Raw genomic sequence first — 15415 nt, 5'->3', positions numbered from 1 at the left:
TTATTTTGTATATTTTCAGTTTGTTTTCTGTGCTTAGTTTGGATTTTCGGCTTGTTAGCCAGTGCATTTATCTCCTTGCTGTCTGTATTTTGTCTATTATTGATTTGATATGCTGTTTCCATGTGAAGTGTATATCTATGTGAAATCCAAGGTATTTGACTTACCTTGTTTGTGTTATTTGCGTGCCGTTCAGGAAGATGTTTGGTGTTATCTGTTTTCTCAATGTGAATGTGATGTGGTTGCATTTGTTAGGGTTAGCTTTAATTTGTTTGTCTTGTAGCCACTTTTCTATTTTTGTGATGTGTTTTTGTAGTATTGTGGCTGCCGTTACAGGGTTAGTGTGCCTGACTAGTACGGCTGTGTCGTCCGCGAATGTCAATATTTTGCTGTTGGTAGTTGTTAGTATGTTGGTCGTGTATAGTGTGTATAATATGGGTCCTGGGACGCTTCCTTGCGGAACCCCTGCTTTGATGTCTTTGACTTCGGAGTGTGCGTCCTTGATTTTTATTGTGAAAGTTCTGTTGCTTATGTATGAATTTGTTAATTGGTATATTTGTTCCGGGAATTGTTTCTTGATTGTTTGTAGTAGGCTTTCGTAGTTTATTTTGTCGAATGCTTTCTCTATGTCCATGAATAGGGCTTTACAATATTGTTTGTTTTCTATTGTGTGTATTATTTCGTTGACGAGCCTGTGCATATGTTCTATGGTGGAGTGTTTGTTTCTGAATCCAAATTGATGGTCTGGTATTAATTTTTCCTTCTCTATTATTGGTTTTAGTCGGGCGTATATCACTTTTTCTAGTATTTTGGAGAGCACGGGAAGTAGTGATATTGGTCGCAACAGAACCGTTGTAGTAAAAATAAAGTATGTATATTCTGAAATAAAGGACAACAAAGCAAGGGTACCGCAAGAAAGTGTCTTAGGCCCAATATTATATACAATATACACGGCCGACATACCAACATCAAAATACTGACATTCGCGGACGACATGGCTATACTAGTCAGACACATTAATCCAGAAGTAGCAGTCACATTATACATCATAAAAATAGAAAAATGGCTACAGAATAAACAAATAAAAGCAAACCCCAGTAAATGCAACCATATTACATTTACACTAAGAAAACGGAAACCACCAAATATCCAATTAAACGGCACGCACATAACACATACAAGTTAAATATCTAGGACTCCAATTAGACACATAACTTACATGGAAGCAACATACTAAATCAATTATAGACAAATAATAGTCGAAATTCTAAACTCAGCATAGAAAATAAATTAAAAATATACAAAACGATAATACCAATTTGGACGTACGGAATACCACTATGGGGAACAGCAGCAATGAGCCACATAAATAAACTACAGTCGCTACAATCGAAGATACTAAGAACAATAGTCAACGCCCCATGATATGTCAGATACAAGAGTATACGCAAAGACTTAAAAATATCAACCGTCAAAGAAGAAATCGGCAGGTACGCAGAAAAATACAAGGAAAGAACGGCAACACACCCAAACCAACTGGCTGCTGAATAAAAAGCTCTGACTCTCATAAAAAGAAAACTAAAAAGAAAACAACCTACTGATCTCACTAAAGAAATAAAATAGTCAAACTCGAAGATGGTATCCCGCTGGGGGTAGGCATCCACATGTTATTTAGCAATTAAGTTAGAAAAATTTAACAAATGTCCAGTTGGACAAATTGTAAAGTACAAATTGAATAATAAAAAAAAAGCTACTACAACGATTAACATCGTGGTCTTGCTAGTAACTATTCGAGTCAAACATTTCTAATCTTATCGTAACGGACATTACAATTCGACATCGTAACTTACCACGCGAGATTTTCCGAACTTATATTCTCCGCGAGACAAGTTGTTAGAATAAAGTGTATATCGTAACCCGTTAAACTCAGTGTTATACTTATTCTATCACTGCTAGTATCCTAACCGAAATAGGGGATCGATCAGTTCGTGGCGTCGATTATCTAATCGTAACGGGAATTTACGACTCCCGTTGACGCGACTCCTCTGCGATTGCTTCTCTCCGCAAACGGTCGAGCACCTTATATACCTAAATGTTGATATACGCTTAAGAACGTTTCGGATGGTTGATCGATGACGGTTTCTTTACACCATGAAAAGTAATTTTTTCATTATAACGCAAACGAATTTAATAACTTTTTAACATTTATTATAAATTCCGCCTCCAACAATTTATTACAATAAGCATTATTATAATTTTTATACTTCTTATACCCTTTACGGGCTAAAAGTAAATTTACACTTATATGGTATTAGTTTTTGATCTAGAACTGTGTTAATTTATGCTAAATGTTAGTTTATGTCAGAAGTAATTGTACTACAATAGCCAAAAGGAATAAAATATAATACAATTTATATAATATTTCAATTTATAATAATTATACACTTTTTGAAACTCCTTTTTACAACAAAAATATTTTTAATTTTTACAACTCATCATAATATTTTATAATAATTTATAGATTTTCCTAACTTAATTCTAGGGGTACTGAGCATACATCGTTGTTCAACAATTAATTACTAAATATTTAAATCTAATATGTTTTCACACATACTCTGTTCTGACATTTCTGAACATTTTTTTAACTATTAATTTAATAATGCCATTATCATATTTATGAAAGTTTAAACTTTTTAACCAATAATTTTTTTAATGCTGAAGATAATTTTTATCATCCAAATATTACTAATCAATTTTTATATTATACCCAATTTTCGAAAATTACAAATGATATTTTATTGTTTAAAATTAATTTTAGCTATATAGTATGAATGCAGCAAATTTTACGCTATGTATTAATTCATTTCACAATTTTTTAATAAACTTTATAACTGATACATGTGATCGATCGCAGCATCACGATTGTTTTGGTTTCCTGCGTGAATCAATTATAATGCGATGATAATTTCTAAATGAAACTCAGAAAAAATTCAATATATAAATAAATTGTAATTGAAAGAAAACTGACTATAGTTTTCAAATAGATTAGAAATGATATTCGTGCATTATTCATTTATCATATCATTCATGCATATTATATTATTCAGAAATGTATTATTCATCACGTATAGTTCTTTTACATATTTAAAACGAACAAAGCCAAGTCAAGAGTCATCTTCATTGGAACTCCCGGTTTCATCTGCAATATATACTTTTAAAGCCCCGATACAGACTGGTGGCCAGAGTGAAGAAACTAAACCAAACCCAAATCCAATACATTGATGATATTCGTTTCTAAGTGAAATATAACAGACATTTCTTACGATCTTGCAAATGTAGTTGCGCTCGAAATTTGGTTATTATTTAGATTAAGGGACGCAACGCCGATGATTCTCACGCATGTCATTAAGGACTTGTTTCTGAGTAAATCTTTCCTGATTATTTGGTAGCTTCTTACAGTTTCTGAGATATTTGTAAAAAGCTATTAATAATATTAATTCCACAATTTCACCAATTATACATTTTTAATACTTCATCCACCAGTAAAGTATTTTAACAATTTTTCGTACAAAAATATTGTATGTACATATATCGTACGAAACTCAGGCTCGACTGATTGGAGACTCGTTTCTAGTACAGCTTAGTATAGGTACCTTAATATAAATATAGCTTAATATCCAGTATTTGTTAAAAGGAATAGAGTACAGTAGATAGGAAATTATTAAGGACACTTGATCGTTTTACATTTGATTGCCGAATAATTTTATTAATTACGTTTTCCAGAGCAGAGAATACAACGAATTATAATGATAAATTGAAATTCGTTGAGACAAAAATAAAATTTTTAAATGACGCTGTCAGGTTTATATATTTTGCAAAAAAATATATTGAATGTTTGTTATATTATTCTATGCAAATATGGTACAACGTGATTGTGATATGATTTTCATTCAAAGAAAAAAAATTGTTCAATAGATTTTGTATACGATTTTCTTAGAAAACATCCATCGATCTGGGAGATTGAAATATTACACATAGTAAGATCAAAAATATTAACTAATTTGAAAGTAATAAATGATACTGCAGAACGAGTTATAAAACTAATAACAGACTACAGTAACTGATCATTTAATGACGAAGAAAATCATTAGACAACATACTTTGCAGATATTAGAAGAATATCGGCAACGGTATTCTAGTGCAACCCAATCTGGTTTAATAGAATAATATTACTTATTTATATATTAAGTCCATTGTTCTGATTTTTAACTGCATTTTATATACATGTAGATGAAATTTTAGTACTTTATTTATCATCATATAAACAATTGTACTTATCGTGAAAAGGTAATAGTTAAACAATATTTTTCGATAGAAAAGATACATTATAGTTTCTGATTTCCGTATATACTGTGTCTCAGATACTCCGCCATTTAGTAAATTTTACATAATTTTAGTAATTCAACAATTTTAGAGAATATTATGACTATTATGTGTTACAATTGCATACACATATATTTAAAAAACGATATTTTTATTTAAAAAAACATTCGCCAATACTGTTGGGATTAAGAGACACATGAGTATGGCCGTAACTAACGTAGATTATCAAAATCTAAAAACTTTAACTCAAATGAGGTACGGGTTTCCTTCGTCACCCAAAATTTATATCATTTTTTTCACCAAAAGTTATAATTTTAAAGGGTGCAGTAAAAAAATGTTGAAAGAAGAATTTTGCCGTCATAGCTAAGGGTTACCCCAGTGTGCAACTGCGGATGAAACGACTATCAACGCCTCGTATGATTTCAATGCTGTAAAATGGTGATGAGAGCGCGCAAAAGCTTTTGCAGCAGATCTAACACAGCGAAAGGCCGGTAGGTGGCCAGAGAGGCAAGGAAGCACGGCGCGCAATCAATAAGCTTGCAAAACGCGGTGCGGCGATGCCTCGTGCGCGGCAGCTTCGGCTGAGCTTTCAGTCGGACGTTCGGCCGCGTTGAAAGCTCACGAAGTTCGTTTGCTGGTTGTTGTTTGATTGTTCGTTCGCTTGCTCACGCGCATCTTGCTGCGTTACATCGGATCGTCGTCGTCGTCGTCGTCGTCGTCGTCGTCGTCGTCGTCGTCATCGCCGTCGTCGTCGTCGTCGTCGTCGTCGTCGTCGTCGCCGTTGCGAGGCTACGTGGTGGTGGACTTACAGCTAGTGGGAAAATGGCGACCGTGATGCGATATAAATGACTTTGGACGAAAACTCAATCGTATAAGCCTGGCGTGATTCATTTGAAACATGGGGACCATGGAGTTCTCGGAAGACTAAATGGTTATCGAACGAGATGATTTCGAACGAAAATATTGCCCGTGTCTAGGACACTCGTTTAATTTTTCATGAAAACTCATCCTTCCCTTATAGAGATTTTTCGAGAGAGTTGAAAGAAAAAAAGCCGATAGTCCTGACTGATATAATTTAATCAATATGGAAAAACTTCACAGTTTGGTCGCGTACTTGCTGGAGAACGTGTGACGGATTTAGACTGGAATTCGATTGTCAACCAACAATCGACCCGAGCTTGAGGATGGATATCTGTAGAATGGACTAATGGTATTAAATGCTCGCATGAGGTGTTCTTCATTTCTTAGCTGAGTGACGATTGCATTGATCGATGCCTGCTTCGATGGCTTGATAAATTTTCACAACTGTTAACGCGATAATGCATTTGTACTTTGAAAAGAATAACAATGCCAAGTGCGATTGTAACATCTTGTCGCTCAGCTGGATGGGCAAGGTGCCGGACGAGTCACCGGAGGTACGTCACTTACTCTTTCAACGATTTCCTGTATTTTTCAATGTTAATTGAAAATAATACATTACCTGATACATTACAATTATGTAAAAGAGGTTCATATTATAATAATTGATATATTATAAATTTGATTTAAATTAAGTAGGAAAGTATCGAAATCACACTGTGTATCTATTGTATGCAAAGTGAATTGATAATGAGACTAAAATTGTTCAAGAGAGAGATTTAAATATTTTATTTTCATAACGAAGTACGAGAATAATTAGATCGAATGAAGAAAATATTCAAGAGGTTTGATTAAGCATAAAAGATTTTCATCATTCCAAAATTGTTAGTAAATTCTATATATATATATAGCCGAATCGAGTCAATAATCTCAATATGACACGATAAGATTCTGCCAACGGTCACACTCAGTATCAGCAGATGCTATAAAAGCCGATACATTGTGTTTTCACTATCGTAATTTTCTTCAATTGTTTTCCCTTTAACTGTGGATTTTTATACTACCAAATTTGCCAGTATCAGCTCTAGTTTTGGCAACACCCCAAACGCGAGTCATTAAAAACAAACTGATAAGTATCACTTTTCGCTATGATTGGCGTCATTAAAACTCTAGGTAATATGGTCTTTGCGTTGAATACAAGCAGACCATTCGATTCATCATTTACTTCCTACTTCTACTTTCCCTGTTTTTAACTAACGTGAGAAGAAATATGATTGTCAATTAACTACAGTGGTTATGGCAGCGTCTCAATGATATATATCACACAGGATGAACATAGCAATTATAAGAACCGCGTTCTGCTACCGTACATAGAAACGTCGAATCAATTTATCATTATTTGTTCTGTGTAAACCGGTTAACTGACATTAGACGCGGCATGAAATTGTCGTACCGGTTCGTTCCTAGGCTGTTGCATCTTTCGATTGAGTTTCCTCGACAAGAGCATCAGATCGAATTTACCTCGTCTCGCATCTTTTTGAAGTGTTTTCAAGATGAAAATCGCGACTCTTGTCATTCGATGATTATACTTTTCTTAGAAAAAGGGTGGTATGGATTTTCTTGGACAATTATAATTTTGCAAGAAACTCACAATGATTTGAATAACAATTAAAGTAAAAGAAAGAGATATGTTAAATAATACGTATTTATATTGGGGAAAAATTGATTCTTAATTGCGACTGACTATACAGAAAAAAATATTAGGATACATTAAATTCAAATATAATATTACTTCGTTACATGTTATTTAAGTTTAATTACATAATAAATTAAATTCTTTCAATAAAGTTTTCCGATCTTGATCAGGTACATATATACATACTTAAATTCATCTCTAAATCTATTCTTAAGAATACAATATGTAATTAGAGATCAAAATACCTGATTGTTTGCAGCGGTAATTTTTATTTTAAAAAATAGTTGTTTTGTGATTTTTTTACGAAGAACAAGATTAAAAACGTATATTTCAATTATTTGCCTGGCACATGTGATGAACATAACTATAGGTAAGCATTGGTATACCCTTTGAAACGAAATAACTTTTTTAAGATCGGATCAAAGAATTTGATGTCTTTTTTAAAAGTTACAAGGATTAGTTTATTTAATGCTGCGTGAAAAATATTGAGAAATTTGTAACTGTTCGGAATGGCGGAGGAAATAGTAGAGGTCAAATATTTTAGTTGAGTCTGCAATGAAAATTAAAAAGATATCGAAAGTTATCCCGAAAATTTTATCACAATCGGTTAATGTTACTACAGTTAATGTGAGCTATAAACGGTCAAAAATGATGAAAATTGCAGTTTTCCACGACCTTCAGCCTATAACTGTACTATTATATTTAAAGATTTTTACATCTATCGGCGTCCACCAATTGTTTCTGCATCGACAAATTTCGATGAAATTTTCATTGTTTCATTGTATTGAATAAATTTTCATTACAGGTTCAGAAAAAAAGTTTGTAAAAAGCGTCCTTTATTATTTTTCTCGCGATTCCGAGCAATTACAATTTTTCCAAAATATTTTGTACGTGCCACTCCGTTGCTCGTTTCTAAAGAAGTTATTCCCTTTTGAGAAGTGTGACAATACTTCTATTCAGCACTGTATATGTAAATAGAAACTTGAAATAATAAATGGAACATTCAACAACTATTCTCTATTTAAGAAACGGCTTATGATGAATTTTCATACTTGGTTTTCTTAAAAACTAAATCTCGAACGAAAAAATTTTCTTCTATATTTTCTTATTTTTCCATAAGGGATCACCTTACGCCCATTTGTATGTACGTGTTATTTGATTTGTTTGTACTGCATTCTCTCAAAATATATTTTAATCTTAAAAGATCTTAGACTTACCAATATAAAACTGGCTAGTTATGTAGCAGTTTTCAACGTCCTATTTCAATCTTTTAGCCAAATTGTTGACCGATAGATCTGAAATGGATCAAGATTATTTCGAAATTTTTGTAAAATGATAAGATACACCAGTATGTGTATAACAGACAAAAGGAATCTACATGATGAAAGATCGTCGTATGGTTTCGTCGTCGAGCGATTGACATTAGTGATATTATTAGAGTTGCTTCGTTGATTTGGACCGATACAGCTACCAACAGGAGGTCATCGGCATATTCATTAACGTTGCATGCAATATTTTCAAATGGTACACGTGAGTGAAAGTCATAGATTCCGTGCGAAGCCTAACTCTTTCACCATCCGATTAGGAGGAAAGAATATTTCCTTTAATTTTAAAAGAATGTATAACTGTAGAGAGATCTCATTGCTTTACGATCCTATATAATGATACCAGCGAGGATTTTGGGGCATGACATCACAGCGTAGTCGAAGAAATTGGAATTCATCGCGACAGAGCGGAGACGCATACATCACATAGAAATGGCTTAAGTTGGTCAAGGGAGCGGGAAATTCGAAGGGGTGACGAAACACACATACATGTGTATATTCGTATGTAATCAAATCGACCAGGCAAAGATGAAGTTTGTGCTTCGTTGCGATTCGGCAAAACAGCCATTTCTCTCTTTTTCGTAGTTTGACACATACGAGCAATGCTTGAAACGACACTGAAAGATGCAGCTATCCTGAACCTTCCCGCAGAGATAGTAAGGAAAAATTGAGTCACTTTGGGGAGAATACAATGTTTATTGATTCTTAATGACTGCGTTCGCTGCCTGCACACGCATTGATTTCATTCACTTTTCGAGACTATTTATGAAATGGTAGTCGTGTAAATATATAAATACTGTCAATTGAGAATTTGGAATAGTTCTCTTAAAAGAATGCATATATAATATATGTAAACGTATAATTTTAATTTTACCATTTGATATTCTCACGCTTAGATGCAAAGACAGACATTCTAAAAAATTTTCTGTTGCACAAGTTATCTTGGCATGGAAAAAAATTACTTCCGAAATATTCATTACCTTAATCAGGTGTATTTTTGCGTTTGCAATGATTCACGAACATGCATGATTAGACGAAGCTGCTATAAACAAACGCTCGTGTCTATACTTAAGTAGGATTAACTCGATCCTCAAAGTTCAACGCACAGCTAGGACACAATCGATAAGAATTAATTACGTTTTCTGTGTTGTTTGATCGGTGAATTTTCCCCATTCATTGATCAGCTCACTAATCGTTGATTATCATTATAGTTATCGTTATTAATATCATTATTATTATCATTATCATTATCATTATCATTATCATTATCATTATCATTATCATTATCATTATCATTATCATTATCATTATCATTATCAATATCATTCATATTTCTGACGAAATATTACTATGGAACAGAACTTTTCCAAAGAAAGGAAATGTTTTGCTATAGCTTTAGATCGACAACTCCATAAATTAGGTTTCATTTACTCATTTCACTCACTGCACGTGTACTCACCGGATAACTCGATGATAATTTCTTCCCCTTTCTTTTTATGGGCGTTCTGCATAGTTCTCCTTCCGTTAACTCGCGAGAAAGGACACGTGGAATCATCAATCACAAACTACGAAACGTTTCTAACTTAAGTGATACAATATTTATGGAAAGTGAAATGCTTGTAGTGGAAGTAAGTGAAGGAAAGTCGGATCTCTTCGTTTTTTCCATATTATATTTTCCATATATTTCCATATTAAACCATAATTAAATTACTACCTTTTTATATAAATATTAGCTTCGATGGAATCCGTGTAAAAAACTACAGTAAAGATACAGTTTCTGTACTGAATTTTCAACTTATTTTTTTAGAAAAGTCACTCTTCACAACTGTAAGGACACCCTCTGTAATTAATTATTTGTAACGATTAAATCCGATATAAACTATAATCGTCAAAAGAAACTTCTTAACACGTTTAGTGCGAGATTGATATATGTATCGAGCGGAAGATGCGCTTGTATAATGAAGTTGGAACATATATGTATCAAGCGGCCTACGACCGAGCGACAGCCGCTATAGATCTTTATGCTGGATCTCCTATCGCTATAATCGTCTTCCAACGATCTCTGTTTTGTTTCTACAATGTATACTTGTCAACGTTTTTACTGCGTTTGTCTCCAGAAACGGATCGGTAATTAAATTTCGTGTGTTACTCTTATAATATAGACCTAACTTGTGTCTTCGTTTAATTAATTCTTTCTTTGATGACGAACTCAGTATATGTATCGACATCGTTGTTTTTTAATATTGTTGATTAAGTTAATAATTTCAACATTAAACAAAACATAGGTAACTATTGAGTTCATATACCTAGCCAATTTTAATGATTTTCGAATATATTGTCAGGAGCATGATTCTGAACAACTTTTCCCTATACGTATAACCATCGCTCGGCCTTAGTTTCCGAAATTTTCGCAAAAAAGCTATTGGTACCACTGCTGTGAATTCTGTCAATAATTGAACACTGAACATGTTAATGAGTAATATTTTTAATAATTATATTTATCAAGTAAACATAGAGCTAAAGTAAAGTCTGTAAGGTCATAAATGACCATCTTCTAAAAAAAGTCACACAATTTGTAAACGTATCTTTAATTTCTTTTTTATTATTTCTTAACACATACTTTTAGTCCTTATTTCATGTATACAATCCGCAATATCAAATCCTAATTTCCATTAATTTCTTTGCCCCTTTCGAATATCGACTTTCTATTTAACTTTTAGCAGCAAAAGATTTTCTGTAAGGAAAATTTTGCTTTCGAAGGTGCGAGGCAATTGATTCGCGTTAGGTCGATCTGTTGATGCTCCGAACTGTTAAATAATTTGGCTCTCAAACTTAGATTTCTCGAGCGTTACCGATGAATTTCCAATGTATGGAAAGCGACGGAAAATATATAGAGAGTAAAAGTGTACTCTACTTCTTGGAGGAATTTCATTGGGTCAAATCTAAAAATCGTTTAAATAAACCATTCGATCTTTTCCGTTTTCGATAGTTTCGTTCTTCGATAGCAGTGACTCAGAACTTGCATATTTGCTCTTGCATTTACAATTAATGTAACGCGAATGTGAAACCACGAGTCGTTCTTAACACTATCGAAAATTTATTGACCCAATTCCTTCTTAAGCCTTAAGCCATCCTGATTCTTCTTTTCCCAAAATGGCTGCTTGCTGCGCGAATAAATTGACATTTCCACAGCGAAATGTTTTTTTTTTTTTTTTTTGACAAAACGATTCACACTTTTGTGATAGCGAAGAAATGCTGAAGATTATAAATCGAATGTAAAACGTAATCGTGTTTCATTTGAAAATGTTGATCACCCGCTAATTAGATACATATGTACTTCATAAACTATTGTGAGTTACTTGGATCTAGTTTATCCTGTCGATTAAAGGCATATTGGATGCGGTTTTCATTGTCGGTTGATAGAAGACTGATAATTTTCTTCGCAAGTAGAAAAATATTAAGGGACGTGGAGAATTTTGTATGGTTTTATTCGGGTATACTTGTGCGAATTCGAGAATATTGAAGCGACTGTTTGATTGTTGTAATCGCAGTGATGATGGTACGCAAAACATAGAAGTAAAGACAGTGGAAATGAGAGAAAGACGTCCGAAAAGATATTATCAAAGTTTAATAATTACGAATGTAGTAATTAAGTTCGTTAAGTAATTGATTGTTCATCGATTAGTTAGTTAAATATCCGGACAGTCAGGATAGAATCATCCAATTAGATTAAATTACTAGTAATTAGTAATTTGATTATTAATTGATTTTAAACTGTATCAAGGACACATAAGGTTTAATATCGTTTGTTATAATTAACTAATTAATTAAATTCATTAGCTTTAATTAGTTAAAAGAATGTGGCCAACCTGTTGATGTGTGACGTATTCTCCGAATTTGATGATTTTGAAATTTGTTATGGAGCTCAGCATACTGAACAACTTCTTCCTATAAATATAACCGATGGTCGGTGTTAGTATTCGAACTATACACAAAAATATAGTTTTTAAACTGGATTAGATTGATAGTGGTATTAATTTGGCCGTCGTCAAGCGATTGGCTAGCATTTAACTGCATAATTACTTTAAAGAATAATTGATTAAATTCGTTGTATGTCAATATGAGTAATAAGAAAAGATGAAAGGCGTGTGGAAAAGAAAAGAGATGTTAATGTTTTGCCAAGTCCTAATCTTGGAGCATATAATGAAAAATTAGCATTCGGTATTGGAAAATGTTTAAAAGTTGGAGCGATCCTTTGTCTGGCTAGGGAACGGTCTAAATAGTTATAGCTGGTTGAAATCTGTCTCGACGACGCGACGGCCCTTATTTTCTTCTTGCTTTTTGTAAGGATTCGCGCTGGTTGGAGTAATTACATGTACATAATGACAGGTCCGAGGGTGAAACCCTTGTAACATTGAATTCCCCGCCACCTAACGCAGCCGCGTTTAAGCGTAAGAGTTACGTGCCAACGAATAGTAATACATACCAAGCTATAGTAAGCAGATTGTGTTAGTAGACACGTAGAATGTAGAGCTGTGTGCGAGTTCACGCAATACGGTGGTGGCGTGAGTGTAAATCCATCCAATATCGAGAGGAGCTGACCGAATGCGAATTTTTCTGGCTTGTTGATCGATCGTGAAGATTATTATTCCCGTTTCAGTTTAAGGAATGCAAGCGCCAATGAATGAAAGCCAGTGAAGAACATGGCCATTGTTATTGAATAATGAACTAGAGCCTGATACGAATTGCATAGAAAATTTAGCGACGCAAATACGCGGTTATGTGCTTATTCAGTAAAAACGGTTTATAGAATCAGCAATAAAAATGTTTAGATACTATTTCTGATACCTGGCAACTCGATATATACTATTCCATTTTATTTCTAATACGATATTATGCAATTATATCAAATGACATATATCTGTAAATATAAAAAATAGTTTGTCGATATCCATTTATTTTACTTTAATTGCCAGTAACAAAGCATAGGCCGCATATTAATGTTCGTATATTTTTGTTTTCATTGGATATTATCTATTCAGACACGAAACAGTAGAAAGAGTGTCTTGTAAGTGTTTTTACCCGAATTGAACTGTTCGATTACTATTATCATCATTATCAAATGGATGATATTATGAACTAATTTGTTGATGTCTCATAGATTAAGAGCTAAACTTTGCTTATACAGTTGCCTTGATAATAATAAAAGGCAATGATATACATACATACGTACATACATATATCATGTACTCTTATATGACATGACAAACTACATTCTATATTATTATTAGAGACCGCGAATGAGGTAAAATACATATACACTTGAACGTATGTTTGTTTAATAGTATTTTTTAACGGTCTGTAACATGTATAACAGAATTTCATGCTCCTATTTTACGACATGTATGTCGAGTTCACTCTTTCCTCTTTTATTCTCTTTAATTATCGTTACACTGCTGATTTGAGATTCTATGCCTTTGTTAAGCAGAAGTAAAAAATAATTTCGCGCCCAGCTTAAGAAAATAAACTCCCTATTGGAATAAAATTTCGATGCAAATTACAATACAGATACATGACAATTAGTAGAAATGTTTACATAATTAATGTCATATACATAAGTACAATGCTTAGTGTAGATGCGATATAAATTGCGATACTCTTAAATAAAAATGACTAATCCATGTTATAAAACAAAAAATATATTTTAAAGGAAAATTTTGTATTATAGCAAGTATGTAAATTAATTACAAAGTTCGAACCTTGTGGTATTTATAAATTCAATTTATTACACGACATATGTTGGTTTGAAATTATTCATTTATATACATAAATATATACGCGTGAATCAGTACGTGCTTGTTTGAATTTTCATAATTAATTCATAAAAGCCCCTATACACGTTGAAACATGTTACGATGCATACATCGATGCTTTTAGACTTTTAGACTATGGAAACGTGAGCCTCTAATGGTTGACTTCATAGCATCGTGCGGTTTCTTTGATGCGGATTACAAATGGACGTGTTGCGCAAAACAACGGGTAGAAGAAGAATCAGGCGCATGAACCTGTACCATGGACACTGTTATAGAGGGTGGTACCAATACCGAATGTAATTTGTAGTAGACTCTCGTCATTGCATTTTGTGTTTCAATTCTTGGGCGAACTTTGTCCAATAGATTAATAGATACTGAAAAGTAGAACCATTCATATATAAATATTTCTGTAATCACTCTATTCATTCGTTTTTAGTTCTTTTAATAAAACGGAATTAGACAATCTGTTTCTCTCAATTGACCATCTTTTTATTCGTTAGTTTCTGTCTTTAATTTTGCATTTGTTATAATCAACATACCTCCTATTACTGTAGGTAATAATACTGGAGTCGGAAAGTAATCAGACATTTGGGAACACGTATTTCAACACGTGTTGATACATCAACACCACAAATTACGAGAAATCGTTAACTAATCTGATGAGAGTAAATTAATCTGATTCTGATCTCATGAAACCTAGATGTCGATGCATGCATCACTATATGTTTCACCACTCTGTCATTTCTTGTGAATTTACTTTCATCCAACACTAATTTCTAGTTACAACCTCGTCGCGCGGTAATGGCCATTAAATAGTGTCTATATTAAAACTGCTTGGAATACATAATGCAGCGACATATCACTTAAAACACTTTACAATCCCTAATTCCGATACCGGAATGTATGAAAATCAATGCTCGCTCGAATCTTCTCTTCGTACGCTTCGTAGTGTATGCATTGTACAGAATGTACATCATGTACACGTATATACAAAATAGGTTATGTATGTATACAATCGTGTGGATCGTATGTTGAATCAGAAGTTTGAAATAACAACTTGTTTCATTTAATAATTTAATCCACTATTTTAACGTTCTCAGTTTCTTGGACGATTGTTTCAAAATATTGAATTACTTTACCAACATGCACTCTACTTCTATGATATTTTCAGAAATATCAACGCAAAGTAACAAATATTTAAAAACCATCAAAACCTGCTATATGCGATTAAAAATGTAATATATCCATCAAAGGATTTATTCGATATAAAACATACATATTAATTTATTAATGATAACTGTATTAATCCAATAATGTGTTAACAGTGTTTAAAAATTATACGT

The 15415-nt window shown here is 33.0% G+C and overlaps 1 protein-coding gene across 3 annotated transcripts in view; it reads left to right on the top strand.

The window, feature by feature from the left end:
* The first annotated feature begins 4920 nt into the window (after nucleotides 1-4920).
* Nucleotides 4921-15415, top strand: part of LOC132911677 (tubby-related protein 4) — a 34710-nt gene continuing 24215 nt past the window's right edge. For 2 of the 3 annotated variants that reach the window (XM_060968451.1, XM_060968452.1), the window contains exon 1: nucleotides 4922-5795. In XM_060968451.1, the coding sequence (XP_060824434.1) occupies nucleotides 5700-5795 (96 nt within the window). In that variant the 5' untranslated portion in view covers nucleotides 4922-5699. Of the gene's footprint in view, nucleotides 5796-15415 lie in introns of all 3 variants that reach the window. The other variant, XM_060968453.1, reaches the window with a different exon arrangement.

Source organism: Bombus pascuorum, chromosome 11, assembly GCF_905332965.1.
Source record: "Bombus pascuorum chromosome 11, iyBomPasc1.1, whole genome shotgun sequence".
In the NCBI taxonomy this organism is placed as follows: Eukaryota; Metazoa; Arthropoda; class Insecta; order Hymenoptera; family Apidae; genus Bombus; species Bombus pascuorum.
This window is presented reverse-complemented; position numbering and strand designations above follow the sequence as displayed.